At 42.5% G+C, this 26,775-nt stretch overlaps 1 protein-coding gene across 2 annotated transcripts in view; it reads left to right on the top strand.

Annotated features, from left to right (window-relative positions):
* LOC115092795 (scavenger receptor cysteine-rich type 1 protein M130-like) overlaps positions 1–26,775 on the top strand; it is a 111,476-nt gene that overhangs the window by 40,222 nt on the left and 44,479 nt on the right. For both annotated transcript variants that reach the window (XM_029604115.1, XM_029604114.1), the window contains exon 3: positions 20,744–20,888. In XM_029604115.1, the coding sequence (XP_029459975.1) occupies positions 20,744–20,888 (145 nt within the window). The remainder of the gene's footprint in view (positions 1–20,743; positions 20,889–26,775) is intronic.

Below are 26,775 nucleotides of genomic sequence, written 5' to 3'. Positions count from 1 at the left end.
GCTTTGGAAATTAGTGCAACACCCCTGGTCTTTGTCCCAGTGTGGACAGTTTGAAAAATGCCCCCCATAGCGTCCTCTGTTAGAGGAGAAATGAGCCTTTGTGCACACCTTTTTTTCACTTAGATTTCTTATGGGCAAAACAAGGAACAATTTAAGCAATTTCCGATTTTCTGAAGGCTTTGGCGTGGTGCCAGTATCCGCCTGTCAAAGTTTCCAGGCTCAGAAATCTGTTTTGTATGTAAATTTTACAGTAAATCTTTACTAACGTCTCTTGCTTTGGCCTTAATCTAAAACTGATGAGCAGGGCTATTTTTAGTTCAGTGATGGTATTTTCGTCCAAGGAATGTAAATGCCATTAAACCCAAAGACGTTGTGGAAAATTTCGCCCAGGCTGTGACCGTGTAGGTAGCGGGAGAGCTGACTAATCGTATGTGTAACACCTGGAAAATGGCTTTGGCCACATCAGCCCCTTCATTTACTTTGAGACCGGATGTTTTGGTGTTCAGTAAACCATAACCGGACTCATGGCCAGAGGAAAGCTATGGAGAGATCAGATGTGGGAGAGTTTTCTCTTCACCTGTTTATCCTAGTGGAATACTAAGGAGTTTTCACAGATTGTTGAAAGCAGAATGCATGGGTAAAGGGCACAGTTTAAATTTAATGTCTATGGGAAAGATATTTTTTTTATTTTAAATTACATAAAATGTGGAGTTGCTGTCGTGGATGGTAACTTTTAAACAGCCGTGTGGGCGCACCTGTACACGTGTGTGCCGGCTTGCGCTAACGGACGTGACCGTTTTATAACATACGTGCGTATATATGTGTGCATTGCTATAAAATTGGCTGTATACGGGTACATGCGCATGCAATTTTATTTTGCTGCGCATGCAAATGCTGGCTCTATCGTGTAAGTGGGGGGATTTTGGTAGATGCGTGCCAGTGCAGTTGCCAGTTTCCCCAGTCCATTTCCAGTAAAGGATAGGACTCCCTAACCCCTCATTAATATACCTTCCCTTTTACCCTATCCCTTAAAACCCCGCTAACTAGCCTGGATTTTTTTTTTTTCCATTACTTACACGCCACCCGTAGCAGAAGTAAAGTTACGCAGTAGGGGGACCCCAGCACGCGCTTGTGTGCTTAAATACTTGACACGCACGTTTCATGTTACAGACCTGGACCGCCCATGCCCGCCATCTTTTTTTTTTTTTTGCCTTTCTCATTTGCGCGCGTACTGGCAGATACGCGCGCACTCGGGCACATCTTAAAGTCCCCGTGGCGCACGCTGGCCAGCGATACTCGCATATCTCCCGGCTTTGGCGCATGCAGGGCTTTTAAAAATTCACTTGAGAGTGCACAAAACTATTCCCTTCCAATTACGTCTATTACAGGTAACGAAGGGAGGTACATAATAGTGGTGGATAAAATCTATAATAATTCTGTCTCCCCTCCAATAATCTTTTTTTGTACACTTTGTGGACACTTTCACACAATTCTCTGGAATTCTGAATCTTATTGAAGGCAATCTCAGTTGTGTTGATTCAGTATCACATTTTACGCAGACTGATTATTTCACCTGTTTGTGAGTGCGATAGCTGCCTCAAATGCCAGGCACAAGGCACTCTTTATCATTGTTTGTTTGTTTATGGCAGTGTCCCTGTATTCAAGCTTTTTGGTCTGATTGTTTATTTGGGACACACAACATCTAAAAGAATACACTTCTCTGCTGCATTTTGTTGGGTTATTCAGATCCTCCTGTGTTAATCAGCAGATTTCCTGAATTGTTGATAAAGGCATTTATATCAGGTAAGACATGTATACCTTTCATCTGGCTGAAAGCTATTCCTCCTCCTCCATCTGATTGGACGGTTAGAACGATGGACATGGTGTATCTGGAGTTCTGCATTGCCTCTGTACGTACCTGCAAGGGTTATGCTACTTTTCATTGTTTGTCTACCGTTTATAGAGCAACTCCCTAAAGAACTGAAATTCTGTCTTCAACCATTGGCTACTTCCTCTTCTTCCTGATGGGCAGAATTACTTATCTTTCGAATGTCACTACATTCATTCTTTCTCACGGTATTACTAAATTGATACCCTGTATCCATCACTATGTGTTTGTTTGATGTTAGTTTTAGATGGGTTTAAAAAATTGTATAACACTTTATTGGCTATGTTCTGATTCTATTTCATTTTGTTTGAGCTGCTGATTGAGCCAATACAAAATTGATAAATTACATAAAACAAGCAATTTTGACCTCCAGATCACTCTTTTTGCTTCGGTTGTTCACAGGCAACATAGTCTGGGTACCAAGCAAGGAACTGTTATTAGAGCAGACAGTAGTGATCCAATATGAGTGAGCTTCCCAATGGCTACCATTTTACTTTCTAGATCATTGGAAGGACTTAGTTACATCCACTGACCTGATGAAGAGAGAGTGCTTGAAAGCTAGTTCACCTTCAACTTGTTTTTACCCTTAATTAACATACACAGGTGGACAAACACTGCAACCATAATTTTTTGCTCAAGAATTATAGTTGCCGTTTAGGTATTTTCTTATCCCCCTGGGGACAGAGAAATACCTACAGTATTAGAATATAATCCACTTTGAAGGGCCAAAAATAAAAAAAAATAATAAAAAAAATAATAATTTGAGAAAACTGGAAATAATTTGTGCAGGTTTGTCAAATGTTTTTGTAAAAGCCAGATATAGATTTCTGTGACACTATAGTGCAGTGGTTCTCAACAGATGTGTTGGTACACACTGGGGTGTCACAATGACCTGGGAGGTGTGTAACAGGGCCAGCAGATGGCTGCCTCCTGATCAGCCCGGGTGGGATTTGGTTGACTTCTCTTGCATTGGGTCTGATTGATGGGAGGCTTCTCTCTCTTCCTTCTCTGCTTTCTGGCCCAGTGGGAGATTGTTTCCTCCTTCACCCAGCTCAGAGCAAGACAATGCCAGCTCCGGCTGTTTTGTGCCTGATGGGAGGCAAATTTTATTGTCCCCTGATGAGTCTGGGAGTGATGCTGCTGCTGATCTCTTCACCCTGTGGAGGGTGGGGGAAAGGAGGATGGGGATGCTGGGAAGATGAAGGTGGAACGGAGCGGGAGTGTGGGGGCTGCTGAGCAGGAAAGGGTGGGAAACAGGGGGTCAGGGTAGCTGGGCAGGCAGGGAGATGGGATGAAGGGCATAGGGAGAGTCAATCAGGGCATAGAAGGATCACAGGGAAATGGATGTGGGGGTCAGGAATGCTGGGCAGGGATGTGAGTGTGAGCAGGTGATTGAAAGGGAGTAATTGGGAAAAGTAAAGGATGATGGAGGCATGGAAGGGGAGTGACGGGGTGCAAGAGCCATAATGCGCCAGTTCTGGGAATGTGCATTTCTTCTATCTTTATACTTTGCTTACCGTAGGAAGATATGTATTTCTGTTTCTAGCTCTCCAGTTTTACACTGCATGCAGAGTGGCTTTTTGAGGTTTCCATTCCAGTTTTTGTCTCCACATTTGTAATTTGTGGTCTTTTATTCTGAATTTGGTGAAGGTTGGATCTGTATGTGTGACTGAGGTGAGGTACTTGTAACAATCTTCTCTGTTGCGTTTTCTCATTCTCAATAGGACGTGCATTGGTGCTGCACTGCTGCCTTTTCATAGGAAGGGCTATTGCTGTTTGAGTTCTTGGAATTCGTGTTGCAATTGTATGGAGGGTTTGCTACACATGTGCTGCTTTTTTTTTTTTTTTTGTGCTTTTGTGTTTTCAAACGCGCCTGGTAGTAAGGGAGTTTGTGTTTCTGTTACTGAGATAGCACCAGAATCAGAATATCTTTTCTTATATAGTGAATTGTATTTGAAATATCCTAGTTCTTCTCTGCGTCCATTGTTTGAGGGTGGGATGGTGGGGGGGTGTGTGGGTTCCTGTGGATGCAGAGTTTATGTTTACATTTAGCCCCGTGATGGTCAAGTGCTCAGTGTGTCACGCCTGTAGGCATTATCTGCCAGGTGTGTCCCAGTAGAAAAAAGGTTGAGAACCACTGATATAGTGGGTTTTGGATGGATTCACAAAAACGTAGTGAGAGAGGGTCTCTGCATATTGGTGAGTACACATGAGGAATCCTTCCAAATAGCCATTTGATTCTGGTGGAACTTTAAAAAAAAAAAAAAAAGCTAAAATATGTACCGCAGTGACATATAGAGCCCCAGTGGGATCTCTACATGAGATTTTGGCCTAGTGGTTAGGACTAAGCAGTGTAGGGTAGAGGAATGTACCATCTTACTACAGTAATTCCATGTACCAGGAAGAAACTCCAAAGCGTGCCAACTCATGCCTACTTTGTAACTGTGAGCCTACAAAAATAACACTCCCAACTTTTCACATCTCTAGCTAGAAGGTTATATATAGGAACCATTTATATGTATACATTGTTAATAGAATTTGAGAGCAATTATAATACAGAGGGTTAGCTCAAGGCAATCTGCTGCCTAATGTGAGGGCTGAGATGGTGCTCTCTCCCCCCCCCCCCCCCCCCCCAAGATGTGGCATAGCACAGGGTAAGACATCAAGAGGGGCAAGGCAGGGTGTCTTTGTCCCTTTCAATGATTTCAAATGCTGTGGAAGGGGGAAATCAGGGGTCAGACTTCCCAGAGGAATGGCAGGGTGTCGGTGATGATATTTCTAGGAAGCTGGGAACCCTAAGATCTGCCTCCTGCCTTTTCCCCAGCATTTTCGCCTGGAGAAGTGGGTGAATGGTGGGAGGGTTTGTGTGTGGCGCACATTCTCTAGGCTGGGTGCAAGGCGTCATAGGTGAAGTTTACAGCCTTGTTCTCACACTCACACTCCTACTCCCCCTTAGAAATTCCACACTTATAAGAATAGCAATATTACATGAAAAAGAAGATTGAAACTATAGTTTTCTGAGGTAAAAATATCACAACCCTAACCCCCCCCCCCCCCCAAAAAAAAAAAAAACACACTTGGAGTGCATATGGTTATGGTTGGAGTACATTAGGTCTGTTGTAATGCCTGTTGGGTGTGGGCTTTGCCCTTAGAAAGCCCAGAGTAAAGTGAATTACAGTTACAATAAAGTAAACCTCCCATACTAAAAGAGCACGAATTGCCAGCACTCAAACAGTAAAAATCTTAGCTATGATAAGGCAACACTACAAATATTACACCAGGTCATAAACATTAATACACCTTTTAGGAAAACAGAACAAGCCAGCCAGCTATAGATCCCTAACAGAAAATACAGACTAGCAGAATACCTCACCTCTGTCACATACATAACACAGACAGACCCTTGCCAAATATAAAATAGAGACTATAAACTATAAACATGAACATGTAGACAAAAACTGAACTGGAAACCACAACAAAGCAGAGTCTTTGCAGTGCAAAAATGGAAAAACAGAAATACCATTCCTCAAAACAACAAAATCAAGGAACATAAAAAATCAATCATAATAGTAAAAACATACTGATAAAAAAAAAATATTTCAAAACAGCATATAATTAGAATAACAGCCAATAATTAAAAACTAATACAAAAATTATAAATTTTCACTAACATCAATAAAATATTTCAAAACTGCAACATATTAAACACCACCCAATAATTAAAACTAAAAGATTTTTTTAAAGCTCACTTTACCTGGTATCTTTTTAATTTCCAGTCACTCTGAGATTGCTGTGGATTTGTGCAGAGGGCAGGGAGGGGGGATCTTTCTCTTTGCATGTACACAAACACACAAGCTCGCTCATTCTCTCTTTCACATACACACACACACAGATGCTCTTATACAATGCTCTTTTATACTCACACACATAGATGCTCAGCCTCACGCACACTCTTTCTCACTCATACACACATGCTCACACACATATGTTCACATGGTCTTACACACATAGATATTCACATGCTTTCACACATGCTCTTTTACACACATACATAGATGTTTTCATTTCTTTTCACACATACAGTTGCCGACACATATGCTCTCACACATGCTTTTTTCCCATCCACACATGTTCTCATCCATACATACTCTTTCATATACACACATGCTTTTTCTCACACGCACTAATGCACATGCTCTCTCATACATACACTCGCTCCCTCTACCTCACTGACATCATCTTTCTCTTTAGTGAAGAATGAGCTCAGCAGGCAGCCAGTGGCCTCATTTTCTTCTGCTGCTGCTGCAGCTGCTGGACATCCTTTCTAATTCGGCAACTAATGGGTTAGGCTCTGCCAGTGGCCCCCTGGACCTCCTTTCTTCTTCTGCCACTGTTGGGTTGGGCTTCACCGTGGCCTGCTGGGCTGCCTTCCTTCCTTCTGCCACCAGTAAGCCATGAGGTTCCTCTTCTGGCTCACAGGAGTGGTGCAAAGTGAAGAAGCCATTGGAGAAGAATTTTGGGAGCACTTTTTGCTGCTTCAAAATTTTGCCATCTGAGGTCACCATCTTACCCTGCCTCATTATAGACCCTCCCTGGATAATAATACATAGTAAATATAATAAGAATTTTACTTACCTGATAATTTCTGTATCTGTTTATTCTTTAAAAGATATAGGGAAAACAGTTTGTATCATGGTTACGGAAGTGATGACAGAATTTGAATTTTTTTTCCTATGGTGGGTAATAAGGGAAACATCTTATTTCAGCCCAGCCAAACATTCTAGGAATTATCTTCAACCGATGCAGTATGGGTTTCTTTTAAGTTATACATTTATGTATTTCTTGAGGTTTTGGTTTTTTTTGTAGTCTACTCCCACAAATCACAAATGAGACATTCATTAGGCACTGTGACATAATTTCTGAAACACATGTGCATTATGTTACTATATATGCAACAAAGTTTAATATTTATGGAGGTCAATGCTGAAAGGGTTTGTCTGGCTAAGTTTTTCAGTCGATATAGAAAAAAATAAAAGGTTCATTCACAAACGTTTGCCCAGTACTACTTAAGTGGTTAAAAGTGGTTTTGCTTGCACCTAAAGACATTTATCCTTTGCCTTGGTTCCTAGAGGTTTATCTTCATTCTCTCCACATCAGAGATTAGTGGGACTGTGCTTGGACTAAGCCCTTGTATTGTGTGACCCCCGCGTTCACATCCATAACTAGAAGAGGAGCTACATGCAAACTGAGCTGCATTTCACCTGGTTGACCTTTCCCACATCTAGCTAACAACAAAATCAATGTGAATGCCTTCCTGTCTCTTGCACCAATTGCCACATATATGATTATCTACCAGTTGGCAAGAGGCTGTATTTGTGCACTCTATGCAAAGAGCTCCTGGATCTCCCGAGAATGAGTTCAATTTTTGAAGGCTAGAGTGGCAGAGACCTGATGAAGCTGAGGCAGATCATCAGGGACATGATAGAACAGTCCCTCCTCCAGTCTGGCAGCCCTTATGTTATCTTGGAGGAGAAAAGTCGTCTGGATGGACAGCATCACCTTGGTGTGGCAGGAAGGGATCCTGTAGCTAGGACCTGCCCGCCACGTGATGCCAGGTGATGCAATATCCTCTTTCATCAAGCATATGTCTCCAGGAGCATGTGCCCAGGAGGAAAGGATTAGGATGACCATTGTAGTTGGTGATTCAATCATTAGCAATGTAGATAGCTGGGTGGCTGGTGGGTATGAGGATCGTTTGATAACTTGCCTGCCTGGTGCAAAAGCAGAACTCCTGTGTCTCCTAAATGGAATTTAGAAAGCTCTGGAAAGGAGCTGCCTGTCTTGGTGTGTATGGTTACCAATGACATAGAAAGGTGTGGGAGAGAGGTTCTGGAAGTCAGTTTTATGCTTTTTGGGTAGAAAGCTGAAATCCAAAACCTCCAGGGTAGCATTCTCAGAAATGCTCCCCGTTCCACACGCAGGGACCCCCAAGGTAGGCAGAGCTCTGGAGTCTCAATGCATGGATAAAGCAGTGGTACAGAGAAGAGGCTTTAGATTTGTTAGGAACTGGACAATAATTTGGGGAAGGGGGAGCCTATTCTGAAAGGATGGGCTCTACCTTAACCAGGGTGGAGCCAGCAATTAAAAAGAGAGCAGCTTTTAAACTGATTCATGGAGGAAAGCAGATTGTCACTCAGGAGCGCATGGTTTAGCATGCAGTATCTTCAAAGGTTACTGACATAGTGTAGAAGTCAGAATATCCCAATAGAGAGGTTGTGATAAATGCAGAAGTAGCCCAGGTGCATTTTTAAATGGCAGAAAGAGAGAGATGACTCCAAACTACCCATTTCAACTACTGCAGGATGAAAAAATCATTCTTTGAATTGTCTGTATGCAAACACCAGAAGTGTAAAAAATAAGATTGGCGAGAGAGAATGTATGGCAGTGAACAAAAGTGTAGACAAAATAGGTGTTATATTTGACTAGCTGCGGGACAGTCCCATGACGGGCTGTACTCACCCTGAACGCTGGCAACCGCCACTGATGTCGCCATCCCTGCAAGACCGCTGTCTTCCCCTTAGATGTGCACGTGCATGCGTGCGCTTGATAAAGGCCTCATGGGTGGAAATTCAGCACAACACCTCGTGATAACGTCAGGCCTTCTGGGCCATTTAAATGCCAGAGTACCCTGGTTCTTGGCCTCAGCAACAGGTCTCTTGCCTTCCTGTGCACAGTGTGTTGCCAGCGTTCCCATTCCTATGTCCTTGCATAGTCCAACTTTGCCATCGCCTTGCCTTGGCTTGTCTGCCCTTGTCTCATTCACTGCTTGATCTCCAGAGCTCTGCCTACACCACACAGAACATGAAACTTGTTGCTAAACTTTGAGTATGAGCAAGAATTGGGCTAGACCAAGAAACCTTGTGGCATATCAGAGAAGTAGGTGGTAGGAAAGGTAGTATTGCTAAGTCTGCAACATCGGACTGTAGCTCTTCAAGAGGGTGCCAGACTGCCACTATGTTCCTAAACCAAACCATGAGAGCTAAGAGCCTAGCAGCCCAGTAGAAAATTCTAAAGTTGGGGAGCACCATCCTTCCTTTCCTCTTAGGAAAGCATAACTGAGTGAGTTGAATGCAAGGCTGACAGTCGTTCCATATAAACCGGGATATCATACCGTGTATGGAGTCAAAAATCTTAGCAGGGATATTGCAAGGGTCATGCTGGAACAAATACAAAAATTTAGGCAATAGCATCATTTTGATAAGGTTGATATTCCCAGCCCAAGAAAGAGGTAAATCCGGCCACTTTTGCAACTTAAATTTAGTCTGGGCTAGCAACCTATCATAGTTTTTAGAGAAAAGATCACTCCAGTTTCTTGGAATAAAAATCCCCAAGTAAGAAAACCCATCTTGAATGACACGGAACTCAACCATGCATGGAGGAATCACCATGCAGGGACCTATAGGAAAGATTTCCGACATAGTATAGTTAATCTTGTAGCCCAAGATAGCACAAAAAACCCTCAAGTTATCCATTAAAACCGGACCTGAGGTTCGAGGGATAGATAAGAAAAGTAGGACATCATCTGCATAAAGGGTTGAACTGAACTGAAGGCCTTTAATATCCAGATGTTGCCTCACAAGGGCAACTAGGGGCTTGATGGCAAGGTAAAAAAGAAGGGGGGACAAAGGGCAGCCTGGCTACTTACCCTGTGCAATAGGAAAGTAAGGGGACAATACACCATTAATAAGAAGCCGAGCCTAAGGGGCTTCAGACATGGCCCTTACCCAATGCAAAAAGCGCTCCGGGAATTGCGCATGCTGCATTACCGCAAATAGGGCCAGGAGATATGGTCAAATGCTTTTTCCGCATCTAAAGAGATAATAAGCCCCGTCTTACCCAATTTTTTAGCCAAATGCATAATATTAAATAGGCGCCGTGTGTTAGATGTAGAAACATGGCCCTTGACAAAACCAGATTAGTCTGGATGAACCAAAAAAAAGAACTTTCTCTAAGTGAAGCTGCAGGACTTTGGCCAAAATTTTTAAGTTTGTGTTCAACAACAATATGGGAAGATAAGACCCACAATCAACCGGATCCTTGCCGTCTTTGTAGATAAGAGATATTAGCATCACCTAGAGACCTCAAAGAAGAGACATTTAGCCCAGCAGCATTATACAAGGATAATATAAAAGGCCCTAAATTACTGAAACACTTCTTAAAAAGATCTATGGAATAGCTATCAGGGCCTGGGCATGTCCCCACCCCCCCCCCCCCCACCCCCCTGGGAAGGGCTTGAATAACTGCCTATATATCTCTGACAGCATTATAGGGATAGCTAGCATCTCCTGCTGCAGATTGCCTAACATTGGAAGATCTAACCCCACAAGGAACCCCTGCAAAGTCCAAGCCTCACAAGGAGCAGGTGAAGAATACAAATCAGAGAAATACTTCTCCAATACCTGTTCAATACCACTTGGATCAGCTATTAAAGAGTCGTGTGGGCCTTGCAATTGGGAGATGTGGGAGGCATTTCTCTTTTTCTTAACTATCTTAGCCAGTAAAGCCAGTAGCATAACTTCATAAATTTAAAAGCCTGTTCTATCCTGCTGGCTTCCAATGAGCTAAGATCACGCCTGGCTTCTTCAAGTTTGGTTTTTTTTTTGCTGGGTTTTTTTTTTTTAATAAGTTTTTGCCAGACAGTCCCGCTTCTGTTGAGCTTCCAGCTGCCCAGTCCTCAGCCGTAAACTAGTTACTTTACCCTGATGCTCCCGCTGAGTATGACTTGCATAACTAATAATATGGTCTCTCAGGTAGGCCTTGAAAGTCTCCCAATCAAAGGATCGGGGTATAGTCAGAGACGGGGTTAAGCTCTTCACCCGGACGACCAGACCCGAGGGGATCGCAGGCCTGCGCAATCGGCGCAAGGAACCCACCGGGGTAAGGCCTAGATTTAAAAACACTTACCCCAGCGGGTCCTCCCGGCTGACCACGCGGCTCCCTCCGCCTCGTTGAGCCTCCTCCGACCGGCAGCTGAGCTCCGCCCGTCGTACTCCCGACCAATCGGAGTTCCTCTTCTTCAGACAGCCAATCAGGCTGTCCCGACCGGCCCATAAAAAACTGCTCCTACAGGCGCCGTGCGCCGAAGGAGCGCGACAAAGGGGCCTGCCCCCTTTGTGTGCCCCTTAGTGTGCACCTTTTCAGAGGCATACCAGCGTACAGATTATCTGACAGCACTCAGAGCTCAAGCAACTTCAGACAACGACCTTTCTACACGCTTGCATGCAGGCAATCTCAAACTACCACGCAAACAACTCAAACCACTCAAATCACCTCAAACAACCTCCAACAACTACCACTCAAATCTAAGCATCCAAGCATCCTCAAACAACGACTACACTGCACTCTGCTCTCAAGCAACCTCAGACTACAAACACCCAACGCGCAACATTCAAGCAACTCCTTTTATTAAGTGCAGCCATACCGCACTTCACCCTCCTTTAACTTCCCACTCTACAGTATTTGTATCTCATTTGGACCAACACTTTTATCATGATAAACTCCCACATTCCTTTGATTAAATACTCAAACTTCACCTCCAATATTAGGATAACAAGGAATATCAATCCATATTACAAAACCCTCATTCCCATAATGACGTCTCCCTTCACTCAAATTATAGGTCTTATGACGTTCTCTATCCTGCTACTGAACACACAATCGCTTCTAAAAAAGATTAATCTTTTAGACGACATACTCAACGATGAGTCACCTGACATATGCGCAATCACGGAGACCTGGATCAAAAGCACTGACGTCGCAGTAATAAATCAACTTCCCTCAGATGTATATGATTTGTTCTCCATTCCGAGACCTAAAAAGAAAGGAGGGGGACTTCTCCTGGCAGCTAAAAAGAAGTTCAACCTCTCCCTACAACACACCTCCCCCCCTCATAAGATAGAAATTGGTCTCTTCAAATCCAAAAGCCTGCAGATTTGCTTAATATATGCTCCACCTGGCATACTGGAAAAGAATCCATCAACACTTATGGAATACATTACAAAACACATTGACATCAACATGCCAGCCATCATACTTGGAGATCTTAACATCCATTTTGACCGGTCCCCCCTCACACCGGCATGTGATGCCACACTCGCGACCCTTAACGCAATTGGATTTAAACAAATTGTATCAGGCCCAACACACAAGGCTGGCCATACACTGGACGTTATTTTTACGAACTCTCTCATACAACCTGACCACCCCCAATGCACACCTATACCATGGTCAGACCACTACCGAGTAGACACGCACTGCTCCATTAACTGCAACCCCCAAGCAACACACTCAAAGAAAAGAACCATCGAATTCAGAAAAAAATGCCGAATAGACGATATTATCGAAGCTATAACAGAAGATCTCCATAAATTAGACCTCTCTGATGCCAATACTGCTTGTACCTCTTGGCATCAACTCACCAGCAGCATATCTAATCGACTCTGCCCACTACTAACGAAAGAAATCAGCACTGATAAAAAAGATAAAAAACCATGGTACAACACAGATCTTAGAATTATGAAGCGCGAACTCCGTAAATTGGAAAAGAGTTGGCGTAGAAATCAAGATCAAACACATCTACAGAAATTCAAATCCCTACTCCATAAGTATCATAAAACAACAGATGAAGCCAAGAAAAACTACTACACAACAAAAATTCATCAGTACCAGTTCAACCCCCGTGCTTTATTCCAATATATTGCTAACATTATTACCCCACCATCAAACAGCAAACCAGAAAACGACGATAAAAACAAATGTGAGAAGCTAGCAACCTATTTTTACGACAAGGTTTCTAATATTATGGCGCGCTTTACCTCACATTCGCCACCTGTTTCCCTTCCACCCACGAGCACCATGATCACCTCACCCTCACTCACTAATTTTGAAAACACGACTGCTTCAGAAATTGAAGGAATTCTAAAAAAGATAAAACCTGCATTGCACCCTATGGATACCATGCCTACAAAAACACTCCTCTCCATCCCTACTAGGATTGCACCTCCCATCTCTAACATCATCAACAAATCTATATCGACTGGTGTTTTTCCTACGCAACTCAAGCATGCAATTATAAAGCCGACTCTCAAAAAACCAGACCTGGATCCATCTGAACCGGCCAATTATCGTCCTGTCTCGAACCTCCCATTCTTGTCAAAAATCATAGAAAAAGTAATCAACAAACAACTCACTGACTATCTAGACGATAACCGATTACTATTCCTGTCACAATATGGTTTCCGTAAGAACCATAGTACTGAAACGCTGCTAGTATCCCTATCAGACTCTATTCTAAAAACACTTGATACTGGTCATTCATACATTCTTGCCCTTCTTGATATCTCTTCGGCATTTGACACAGTCAATCACAATATCCTTCTAGCCCTCCTCTCTCAAATCAGCATCACTGGCACTGCATTAAACTGGATCCAATCTTTCCTGAAAGACAGGACATACAGTGTCAAGTTGGGATCCCAAATATCTAAACCAAGAAATCTGCTACAAGGCGTACCACAAGGCTCTTCGCTATCATCAACCCTGTTTAACATTTACTTAGCTCCTCTCTGTCGACTCCTAGCAAAACTGAATCTCCGTCACTTCTTATATGCTGATGACGTACAGATTCTTATCCCTATTAATGATTCCCTCTCTAATGCTCTGAAAACCTGGGAATCAGCCCTGGATGAAATAGAAAAGCTTCTCACAGAAAACTTCCTAGCTATAAACACTTCCAAAACGGAACTCATCCTCATCACGCCACACAATACCATCTCCTCCAACACATCCCATCTTTCAACTTCAGTTCTTCCCCAACCACAGCAAGTCCGCAGTCTTGGCGTCATAATTGACAACCATTTTACTTTAAAGAAATTCATCTCGGCCACAATAAAAAATGGTTTTTTCAAACTTCACACGCTAAAAAGAATTAAACCATTGCTTCTTCCACAAGATTTCTGGACGGTATTGCAAGCTACCATACTACCAAAAATTGACTACTGCAACGCATTACTATTAGGTCTCCCTAAAAACGCAATTCAACCTTTGCAGATGTTACAGAATGCAGCAGCTCGACTAATCACCAATACCCGCCACCATGATCACATTACACCAGCTCTCATGTTCTTGCATTGGCTTCCAGTAGCATCTAGAATTATTTTTAAAGTTCTCTCCCTGATTCATAAGTCGGTCTATAACCAAGAGATGCAATGGTTCTCGGAGCAGTTTGTTTTCCATACCTCTAAGAGACCAATAAGTAATATCCATCAAGCTAAATTTGCAGCTGCGCCTATTAAACATATCAAACACGTGACAACAAGAGACCGCGCTTTCTCCATAGCGGGAATCAACCTATGGAACAAGATGCCCACTGACTTGCGTCTGGAACCCTGCCATGAGAAATTCAAAAAAGGCCTCAAAACGTGGTTATTTGAACTAGCTTTCACACAATGATTCCCAATTAAACTGAAATGTCACACAATGATACCCAGTTAAACTGAAATACCATTCAATTTGCAACCCCCATTTATCCCATGCTCCTTGTCCCTCCTACCCACTGTCCCTCCCTAAATTCTTCACCTCCCGTTTGCCCGCACCATCCCCGATTATGATATTTTAATTGATTTTATATAATAGAATTATCCATTGATCAATTTAGAATTTGTGTTCCCACTCAGCACAGTTATTGTATTATTTGCTCTATGGTTTTAATGTTGGTTCGTAAATATTTTTAGTTACTTCAATTTCATTATTGTATGTTAAACTCTAATGGATGGTCCACGGTCTGAACAGACTGTTTCTCCGTCAATCCTGTTATTTGTAATTAATTCTAATTCTAGTTAATAATGTCAATTGTAAAGCCTGTTGCTAAGTTATTGTTAAATGTAAACCGCGGTGATGTATATCCTTACGTACTGCGGTATATAAAAATCTCTAAATAAATAAATAAGTTCATTAAATTCCCGAACCACAGTTGTTGTTTTATTTTATTTTATTTATTTATTAACTTTTATTTACCGACATTCGTGAAGCACATCATGCCGGTTTACAAAGAACTCAGGTGGGAGATACAGTGAAACAAAATAACAATATTAATAAAATATAACAATATAACAATATATCAATATAATATAATATATTATATATAATATAGTAAAACAATATAACAATACAACAATATAATATAATATAACGATGAAAACATAACAAAGTGAACAAATAAAACATTACAAAAAAGAAACCATGGGAGTCGATTGAGAAGGGGAGAGGGGGGGAGAGGAGGGGGAGGGTAGGCTAGGGGTAGGGCAGGGGAGGGAGGGTGGGCAAGGGTTGGAGGGGAAAGAGAAAGCATAGTTAGAAGGAGGTATGGGGATAATGTAAAGGAGGAGGGGGAGACTATGTACAGGCGAACTGTATAGGTGTCATTTAACTACGTAGAATTACGGAGGTGTCGAAAGTTGAAGAAGGCGGTAGAGAACTGGGACAAAGTTACTTCAAAGAGTATAAAAGGGGGGGGGGGAACTAGGGAAGGGTGATTTTGTTCTAAGAAAATCTAGATTCCCAAGAAGATACCTCGGAGTGCTCTTCCGGGTATCTACTGGATGACGAGTCAACTGCACAGCATTGTAATCGAATATAGTACAAGGAAGAAAAGCACAATCCTTTGTATTAACAAGGAAATTCGGAGAGCAAAGAAAATAGTCAATTCAACTACAGGATCATTGTCTAGCAGAGTAATAGGTATAATCTCGCTCGCCTCCGTGATAGGTTCTCCAAAGGGCGAGAAGTCAAAAGGAAGTAACCAAGTCACCTTGTGCAAGCCCAGGCTTGGAGAGGTGAGAAGTATCATTTGATCTATCTAAGAGAGAGTCCATACAAATATTCCAATCCCCACCTATGCAAACCTTGTCCCCACCCACTGTAGTAAGTGTGTCCAGAATTTTCTGGTAGAACGCCTCTTGAGCATAATTGGGACCATATACATTTATTAAAGTAAACTTATCAGTATAAAGAGAGCAATCTAGAATAACAATGCCCCTTGGGATCCCGAATACACCTGTGAACCATCAGAGGTAATGATTTGGCTACTATTATACAGACTTCCCAACTTTTGGAATTGAAAGACTAATAATAAACCTCACCCACCCATCCACATTTTAGCTTCTCATGCTCAGTATTGGTAAGATGAACACAATCTCCAAATGGGCCAAACTAGGATGGGCTTTGCAAGTGGACAGTCGATTAGAGTATGTGGCAACCAAATGGTCTAACAAGCTAGCCATGCCATTTACTCCTAAGTATATGGAACAGTGTTTTATGGCACTGCATCGGCAGGTCAAAGACATTGGGCTTCATGAAGTCCAGTTTAAAATCTTACATCACATTTACTGTACTAATGTTCGTCGCTTCCATATGGGCTGTACAGACTCCCCTCTCTGTATAAAATGCAGAGCAGACGAGGGCACACTCCTACGCTGTCTTTTTCGCTGCTCTACTTTGCCTTTTGGGCTCATTGTCGGATGTCATCTTGCTGTCCAGCCCACAGACCTGCTCTGCTGAGGTCAGTTGCTCGAAAGACAAATTTAGCAGAGTGGCCGTCCTTTTGGCCTGTCACACCATACTCTCCGACTGGGCAGTTCCGGACTTTCCTCCATCTATTTTAGCCTGGTTTCAAAGAATGGCTTCCACTCTCCAACTTGAACGTTTGGACTGCGTACTGGGCAAATGTAAACCTGATAAAAGGTACCAAGCTTGTTGGCAAGTTTGTGTTTGCTTGATGCCAACAACTGTTCAAGAAGGATTACAAGCTGGTGGATGCAACCCTTGGTCGCTGGGGAGGGTTGGAGGGGGTAGGGGGGGGGAAGAGTCTGTGGCGGTATGAATGGTGTACGGTCTGAATGGTAATGAATGGATTTTGGGGTGATGGGAGATACTGTGGGCAGGGATGGGGGGGACTGTTAAACACAAAAGTGTTGGGGGTGAGCCACGACTGATGTTTTGGTGGCTGGTACTATATTATTTATGGTTCGTATTGGTTACCATGCACACTGTGTATACCTACTGTTGTGCGGGTTTCACTGTCTGTCGCTATTTCTTCCCAATAAAGAAAAATTATTTTGGGAAAAAAAAAGTTTCCTTCAAAAATACGATATGTGCTTTATTACCTTTAGGCCATTGTAATATACATTTCCTTTTAATAGGTGAAGAAATGCCCCCTATATTGAGAGAGAGACAATTAATCTCAAGTGATATAAGAGCTGTTAGAGATCATATGCAAAACTGTAGGCCAATACCAGAAAGCATAAAAACAAAAGAAATCCCAAGCCCAAAAACATAGAAATACCACGGGATAGATGAAATATTAAGATATACCCCAGAGAAAGAAGCAAATGCTCTTAACAAAGCCTCACTGCAATAAACCCCCAAATAGCTGGATCCATGTGCCATGAATATCCATACTAACAAAAAAACCCCATAAAACACCCATTATCAAAAAAATCCCTGAGACCACCCAAAAAACTCTCCAAAGAACAACAACCCAAAAGGGGGCCACTGCAGAAGGGAAAATTAAATATATCTGAGGAAACTTGCTCCATAAGGAAAGAGACCCGCCCCCCCCCCCCATCACCAAACCAAACAACTCCCCAAACCCAAAACTGACAAGGCCAGAACCTACCCCGGTGGGAAGCAAATCGGGACCGGGGACCCGACCGTCGCACCAACCCTTCTACACCTAAGAAAAATACCCCACCATCATCCCAAACCACCCCTAAAATGAATAATAAGAGGAACAAAGCGCCCCCTGAAAAAAGAGGAATATCAAAATGACGAATATAATAAGAAGACAAAGAAAACACAATAATGTCCCATAGAGCTGCATCATATATAAAGCAAATACAAAAAAGAAGTGTCTTAGTGCACTGCAGAGTGTCCCTGAGAAACTGCAGACCACGAGAAAACCATACAGAAGCAGTCCAGCAATGGCCACAATATCAGAGAAAACACCTGTGGCTTGATGACTAAAAAACAAAAGAAAAGAAGACAATTCAGCCAGCAGTGCAGCAGCCCCAGGCAGCGGGCAACTGCCAAATGAAAGTAGGGTACTCCAAAAGAAAAACCAGTACCAAATCAGTACCTGGGTGGTGGTAGGAGATGGAGAAGTGAGGACCTCCAGACAGTACAAAAAATACAATCCCGCAGGCCCCCCCACAGGGCTAAGACCAAAAAAAAGAAAGAATGAAAAATCTCCAGGCCGTAGTTACAGCAACATCATAGGCTCCACTAAAAGGAAAGGAAAAGAACTGTAGCCCCAGTTCAGTGTTAAAAAATCAGGGTACATCCAAATAGGTTGCCCGGTTTTTAAGCTTTGTCTCCAACACCTCAGCCTCCTTTGGAGTTGTGCAAAATACCACCTTATTGCCCATGTTAACTTTAATTCTGGCGGGAAACAGGAAGGTGTTCGGGGCTCCATGTCGATTCGGCTCTCTCTTAGTAGGCTGGAATAACTGTCGCTGCAACTCTGCAGAAAAATCAGCAAAGATCATAATTTTGGTGCCCTCATGGGTTAATGAGCCTGCCTCTCTAGTCAAGCTGTTTGTCAGAAAAGTTAAGTAGCCGAGCGATCAGGACTCTTGGACATTGACCTTTGTCTGTTTGTGGCGTCATGACATGATGCGCCTGGTCTATCTTCAGCGCACCATCTTTACAGGCCAGGCTGAGAAGCTGGGGCAGCCATTGAGAAATGAACGAGGCTGCATCTTTCCCCTCGGCCTTCTCCGGAATGGCCTTCTCTAGAGGGCTGTATGCGAATATTGGTTTGCCGTGACCTATTTTTAAGGTTGTCCAGCTTGCCAACAATTGCAAAGTGCTGGCGTTCCAGCTTCTCCACTTTTGCCCTGATCAAGGTTAAAGAGTCCTCGAGGTCAGAGATATGGGAATCTACTTCCTCGAACCGGCCATATTCCTGTACCATCTCAAATGCGCAATTTTATCTATGACTATGCCAACTCGTGAGTCAAGTTGCTTAGTGATTCTTGTTATGAATTCTTCCAGCAGGTCTGAAACTCAATCGTGGCCACCAGCTTCAACAAAGGGATTATCCTCGTTCGGGGGGGGGAGATGCTGGTAGGGAGGCACAATCCTGCGACTTGCCCCGTGAAAGCTTCTGAATCTTAGAACGTCGCTTAGACCACAGGTCTGGTAAAGAGATTTGACTGGAGTCCTTTGACAGAGTCATCTGTGCCTGAGTAGGGAAAATTAAGTAGGCCCCACGGGAGCTCAACGAGATGCATCTGGTCTTCTCAGAGCATGACCGGAATTTTTTAAAATTGTTAATGAACATGTGGACAAACGTGAGAGTCAGTTGATATAGTGTATTTGGATTTTCAAAAGGCATTTGATAAAGACCCTCATGAGAGGCTTGTCAGGAAATTAGATCCATGGGATAGAAGGCAAAGTCCTATTGAGGATTAGTGACTGACCTTAAAAGATAGGAAACAGAGTAGGACTGAATGGTCATTTCTCTCAATGAAGAAAGGTAAAAATACCCCAAGGATCCGTATTGGAACCAGTGCTTTTTAAGGTGGGTGGAGAGGAACCAAGAGAGCCGTGAGAGGATAGAAAACTGCAGCTTGTGTCTCCTTTGCTGACTCACAATCTGTCATGGGCCCCGGCAAAATTAAAAACAAACTAAATAAGAGCTCTGGGGTCTTGCAGCCCATGATTCCCACGGCAAGCGACACAATCTCCAGTAGCAACAGGTAGCTCACCGAGACACCATTATCCCAGAGATTTGCCTGGATCCCCTAACCACCAATAAGTGAGTATAACACTTTTTAAATATTCACAGGAGCTGCTGCAGTGTTTAAACTCTGGAGGAGGGAGAAGAAAGAGTGCGTGAATGACTGGGCATTTTGTGAGCAGTCAGAGTCTGTGTAAGTGTGTGTGAGTGACTGATCATTTGTTTGTTTCTTGTGGCCTGGTTTGGCCTCTGTTGGAAACAGGATGCTGGGCTTGATGGACCCTTGGTCTGACCCAGCATGGCAATTTCTTATTAATTATCTGGAAAAGGGAGTAGTGGGTGAGGTGATCAAATTTTGCAGATGACACAAAATTGTTCAAAGTAGTTAAATCTCTAACTAATTGTAAGGAATTATAAGATGAAATTTAATATGGGCAAGTGCAAAGTGATGCATAGAAGAGAGAATAATCTAAACTGCAGTTACCCAATGCTGGGTTCCATATTAGGTGTCACCACCCAGGAAAAAGATCTTGATGTCACCATGTACAATACATTGAAAAAAAAAGCACATAGAATACTAGGTATTATAAGGAAAAGACTGGAAAACAAAATTGAAGATATCTTAATGCCTCTGTATTGATCTCTGGTGCGAACGCACCTTGAATATTTTGTGCAGTTCTGGTCATCCCTATCTCAAAAAGATATAGCAGAACTGGAAAAGGTGCAGAGAAGGGGAACCAAAATGATAAAGGGGATGGAATACCTTCCCTGTGAGGAAAGACTAAACAGATTAGTCACATTCTCTCTTTCTCAGATAAAATGGGGGGAAGATGTAATTTCTTACATTTGCAAAACTTCTGACACAATTTACATTTTTAATTGTATCAACTGTGTTTTCAGTTCTGCTTCAATACTTTTTTGTTTTTAATTAACCAGCCTTATTTTTTTGTTTTCAAGCATTGTCGATGTGTTGAGGTAATCTGGAATGTACATTGTGAGAAGGAGGAGGAAGGAGTGCTTTAAATCCTGCTCTCTTTTTTTTTTTTTTTCTGTTTCTGTAGGTCTGCGATGAACACTGGAGTTTGAGTTCTCCCCTCGCCTACGTAGTCTGTCAAGAAGCTGACTGTGGAGCGCCTGTTGGCACATGGAAGCTCAACTCCTCTCAATATCCTTCAATGCCAGTGGTGCGGGGTGTGCGATGCAAAGGTATGCAATAGGAGGAAATGGACTTGAAGCCAAAGTAGACTATTCTCACACTGTTGTAGGAAGCTGCCTGCAGAATCCTGGCAAAGAGGATGTAGTTGAATGTTAATTCACCTCCTTCTTCCCCTACTCTTCGCCGGAAAATGAAAACAATTGTGGAGCCAGAAAAATGCTGAAGCTGCATCATTGTATTTGGAATGGAGAGGCTGGTTTTAATTCTGACTTTTCTAGGTGTAGGGTTGGATGCTTCCTTAAGGTACTGCTTTGCTCATATATGTTAAGAATATTGTATGTATTCTCTATATACACAGGGTTGTACAAGATAAAGGACATGGTTATGAGGTTACCCCTATCCCCCATACTCTTGGTTTCAGGAGGGGGATGTTAAGTAGGGATGTGAATTGTTTTTTGACGATTTAAAATATCGTCCGATATATTTTAAATCGTTAAGGCCACGATACAATACCAATTCCCCCGATTTATCGTCAAAAAATCGTAAATCGGGGGAAGGGGGAGGGCAGGAAAACCGGCACACTAAAACCCACCCCCGACCCTTTAAATTAAATCCCCCACCCTCCCGAACCCCCCCCAAATGCCTTAAATTACCTGGGGGTCCAGCGGCGTTCCGGACGGAAAATGGCGCCGGCCATACGCATATGGCCGGCGCCATTTTCCGTACGGAAAAAGATTTGCGGCAGGAGATCGTTTTCCGGACCCCTGCTGGACCCCCAGGGACTTTTGGCCAGCTTGGGGGGGCCTCCTGACCCCCACAAGACTTGCCCAAAAGTCCAGCAGGGGTCCGGAATGACCTCCTGCAGTCGAATCGTGTTGGTCTATGGCCGCCGCCATTTTGCGCCGCCATTTTGAAAAATGGCGCCGGCTGAAGACAACACGATTCAATTGCAGGAGGCCGTTCCGGACCGCCGCTGGACCCCCAGGTAATTTAAGGCATTTGGGGGGGGGTTCGGGAGGGTGGGGGATTTAATTTAAAGGGTCGGGGGTGGGTTTTAGGGGGTTTTAGTGTGCCAGCTCACGATTTTCACGATACTCACGATACTTTAAACACCCAAATGGCAACAATACGATTCCCTCCCCCTCCCAGCCGAAATCGATCGTTAAGACGATCGAGGACACGATTCACATCTCTAATGTTAAGTGACATACTCAGAACAGACTGACTAGTAGAGGTTTGATTTGAACCTGGATTTCTAGATATAGGCTTTATTAACCCAGCAGTTTCCTCCTCTTCCTTTGGGCTTCCAGCTCAGTTGAAACCAGGGCTGGGATCTCGTGGCATGAGCCTTCATTCACAACTAACCGGGGACATTGGGTGATAGCCCTCAGCCAGAAGCCATGCACCAGAACTTTCTAGAAGTCTACAATCATGAGCCCAACATCCAGCCACTAGGTGTCACTATTACATGATGACTGACTTTTGTAGCAGTAATGAAGAGCTTTCATCGCAGGCAGGAGGAGGGAAGGCAAAGAGGGCAAAAAGAGGGTTTGTCCTCCCGAGCCTCTTCCTTTTATTGTACATTCATACAAAGGCAGATGATGTGTCATTACATGATTGGCTACTTTCCCATAGCAACAGAAGAGTCATTACACCATTGGCTTTGGCTCAGGGGGTGTGCACGGATCATATCATTGGCTGCTGAAATCTGTACCTCCTGACTTTGTCCTGCCTCTGACTAGGGAACACCCAGCCCTTCTTTCAGGCTAACAGGATTAATTATAGGCCAGAGAAATACATGAAGTCAGGTATCCTCTCCTAGGCAGAGGGGCTTAAGCACAAGTGATGCTTTTATTCAGGCAAATGTCAGGGAGAAGGGAAGTTAGTGTTTAACCCTGATGAAATGGCTTGCTGGCAAGCGCATATTTCCCACAACTTTCCCTTCCCAGCCACTCTAGGGAACAGAAGATCTGAAGCAGGAATGGAATTCAGGTACTTCTGCATGGCAGTGTACTGCGCTGACACTGGGCCAGCCAAGCAGCTGTGGTTTTCAGATGTATCTTGGCCACCATTAAAATAAAAATATGAAATACATTTGCAAATGCATGAAGTTTGAGAAGATGTACCAAGCCAACACGGTCAAAGGTTGACTGGGCCAATAGAAAAAAAATTGTCTCTCATGGATGGGGTGGGGAGGGTGTATTGCCTGATCTTTAGAATCCTCCAAGGTAAATACATTTGAAGGACCTGAAGGAAGGTTAAATCAATTAGAAAATGAGATGTTTCTGCCAGCTGGCCAGATTGTGGTGTTAATTGATAGAAAACAAAATGGATCTTACTGGTGAGGTGGTGGGAGTGGGCTGGAAAAAAAAAGCTTTTTTTAAAATTCTGCCCTCCACTTCTCTTTACCTTTCACTGTATGTATACTTTCAAGTATGCTTGTTTTATTTCTACCAAGGGTACCTGTGGCTTTTTTGGGTCATTGATCTTTCCTGTGTGTTGGATGTTCTTGTCTTCCTCTTGGGACATCTAACCTTCTCCATGGCCTTTAGTTTTAGGTGATGATATTGATTTTATTCATGCACTGTACAATACATATTAATGCACTTTTTGATCTCTTCTAACCAAACTGTACTAAAGCTGTTGTCATGAGATTTGAAATTTCAAATATTTCAAAGTGATTATTTTTTGGTTTCTTAAAGCTTGATTTTGAATCTGAAGTGAGCCGTCTGGTAATTGGAAATTTCTCCTCTCCGTCCAGGATAGCACCATTCAACAGGGAGAGAGAGCAATAGAAAACATTTAGCTTTATCATTTGCAGGCAGGAAATCTCAATAGAAGTAAGAACATACGTTTTGCCATACTGAGTCAGACCAAAGGTCCATCAAGCCCAGCATCTTGTTTCCAACAATGGCCAATCCAAGTCACAAGTACCTGAGAGAATTCCTAAGTTCAATAGATTCTGTGCTGCTTATCCCAGGGACAAGCTGTGGATTAGTCCACCTTAATAGTGATTTATGGACTTTTCTTCCAGGAACTTGTGCAAACCTTGTTTAAACCCAGCTACTCTAACAGCTTTTACCTCATCCTCTGGCAACGAATTGCAGAGTTTAATTATGTGTTGAGTAAAAAAAAAATATGTTCTCCTATTTGTCTTAAATGTATCAGCTAATAATGTCGTTGCATGACCCTTAGTCTTGGTACTTTCTGAAAGAATAAACAGCCAATTTGTGTTTACACTTCCAATCCACTCATTATTTTTTAGAATTCTATCATATCTCCCCTCAATCTTCTCTTCTTCAAGCTGGAGTGTCCTAACCTCTTTAGCCTTTCCTCGGGGGAATAGTTCCATCCTCTCTGTCATTTTGGTAACCTTTCTCTCTACATTTTCTAATTCTGCTATATCTTTTTTGAGATGCGGTGACAAGAACAGCACATGGTATTCAAGGTGTGTTCGAGCCATGGAGTGATACAGAGGCATTATGATATTCTTTGTTTTAATCTCCATTTCTTGCTTAATAATTTCTAGTATTCTATTTGCTTTCTTGGCCACCGCTGCACATTGGGCAGATGATTTCAATAGAGATGTACATTTGTTTAAAACAAAATAGGAAATGTCAATAACATTTCCTGTTTTCTCTCATGTTTTCAAAAACTAAAGAAAGTTGTTTGGTTTTTTTCCATTTTGTTTGAAAGTTTAACTTTAAAAAAAAAGAGGCCACCAGGCCTCCAGTTCCCCACCCCCTCTCCCTTCCCAAAAAAAGTCTAGGGGCCGGGATCCACCCTGGACCTCCCACCTACCCTGTTCGTGGCAGTGCATCATCGCAAGAGGGATGCCCAGCTGCTTCCTCTATAATTCAATGGCACTGGCCAGCCCTGAGACCAGAGCCATATTATGACACAAAATGGCGACTTCTAAGGGCTGGCTGGCACTATTTTCTCATACAGCTGTACAAATATGTGACTGTACAAGCAAATGCCGCCAGCCAAGCCTTAGATGTCGCCATTTACATCCCAATATGGCACCGGTCTCAAAGCTGATTGGTGCCATTGAATTACAGAGGAGCTAGGGGCAGGAGGTTATTGGGTATCCCTCCTGCTCTCCTACAATGATGCACCACTGCGGACAGGATAAGCGGGGGCCAAAGGGTTCCCAACCCCAAGACACTTTTCTAGGAGGGGGAGGGGATGCATGGGGGCCTACGGAGGCTCTTTGTTTTTTGTTGTTTTTTTTTTTGTTGATTTTTTAAAATTTTTAATGTTTATTTTGTTTCTGTAAGTGCCAGAAATGAAACAAACATTAAATGAAATGACAACTGTGGCTCCTTTTCTCCCAAAAAATGAAATATAAAATGGAACAACATTTTTTAGGCAGCATATTGCTAGATTTCAACATATTATTCCTGGTGACGTTTAGATCTATTTTCCTGGGTGGTAACTGCAAGTGTGTAATCTTGCATTGTGTAGCTATAATTTGGGATTCTCTTCCCTAGGTGTATTACTTTTCACTTGTCCACATTAAATGCCATTTGGATGCCCAGTCTCTCAGTCTCACAAGGTCCTATTGTAATTTCTCACAGTCCTCTTGTGATTTAACAACTTTGAATAATTTTGTGTTAGCAGCAAATTTGACCATCTCACTCGTTATTCCCATCTCTGGGTCATTTATACATATGTTAAACAGCAGCAGTCCTAGTGCAGATTCCTGGAGCACTCTACTAGGCACCTTTCTCCAATGAGAATATTGACCTATTAGTCATATTTTCTGTTTCTGTCTTTGAATCCGTTCTCAGTCCACCAACATTGCCTTCTGTCCCATGACTCTTTAGTTTCTTCAAGAGTCTTTCATGAAGAACTTTGTCAAATGCTCTCTGAAAGTCTAGATACACTATTAATTGGCTCACCTTTTATCTACGTTTATTCATGCCTTCAAAAAAGTGTAGCAGATTCGTGAGGCAAGACTTCCCTTGGTTAAACCCATCTTGGGCTTGTCCCATTATATTGAGTATTTATATGTTCAGCAATTTTGTTCTTTATAATAGTTTGAATCATTTTTCCTGACACTGATGTCAGGCTCACCAGTCTGTAGTTTCCTGGATCACCACTGGAGCCCTTTTTTAAAGCTGATGTTACATTGGCCACCCTCCATTCTGTAGGTACCATGGCTGATTTTAATGATAGACTACAGATTAATAATAACAGGTCTACAATTTTATTTTTCAGTTCTTTCAGTAGTCCAGGTGATTTGCTACTCTTTAGTTTGTCAATTTGCCCTATTACATCTTCCAGGTTCACTGAGATTTGTTTCATTTCCTCTGAATCATCACCTTTAAATATCACTTCTGGTATCCGCCTTACATCCTCCTCAATAAAAACTGAACAAAGAAATCACTTAATCTCTCTGCTATGGCCTTGCTTTCCATTACTGCACTTTTTATCCCTTGATCATCTAATGGTCCAACTAACTGCCTCACAGGCTTTTTGCTTCATATGTACCTGAAAAAGTTTTATGAACTTTTGCTTTTTCAGTAAGCTGGTTTTCAAATTCTTTCTTAGCTTTCTTTATCTAACTTTCCAATGTTTATGCTATTTCCTGTTTTCTTCATTTGGATCCCTTTTCCATTTTTTGAAAGATGTTCTTTTTGCTATAATAGCCTCTCACCTCACCTTTAAACCATGCTGGCAGTTGTTTGGCTTTCCTTCCACCTTGTTAAATAAATGGAATACATCTGGTCTGGGCTTCCAAGATAGTATTCTTGAACAACATCCATGCCTGATGTAAAGTCTTAACTTTTGCAGTTGCTCCTTTCAGTTTTTTCATAACCATTTTTCTCATTTTCTCATAATTTACCTTTGGAAAATTAAAAGCTATCATAGATTTCCTTAATGTCCTCCCTCCAGTTATCAAGTCATATTTGATTATATGATCACTATTGC

Source organism: Rhinatrema bivittatum, chromosome 5 (assembly GCF_901001135.1).
Source record: "Rhinatrema bivittatum chromosome 5, aRhiBiv1.1, whole genome shotgun sequence".
Classification (NCBI taxonomy): Eukaryota; Metazoa; Chordata; class Amphibia; order Gymnophiona; family Rhinatrematidae; genus Rhinatrema; species Rhinatrema bivittatum.
Note: the sequence above shows the minus strand (reverse complement) of the source record. Positions and strands in the feature narration are given on the sequence as shown.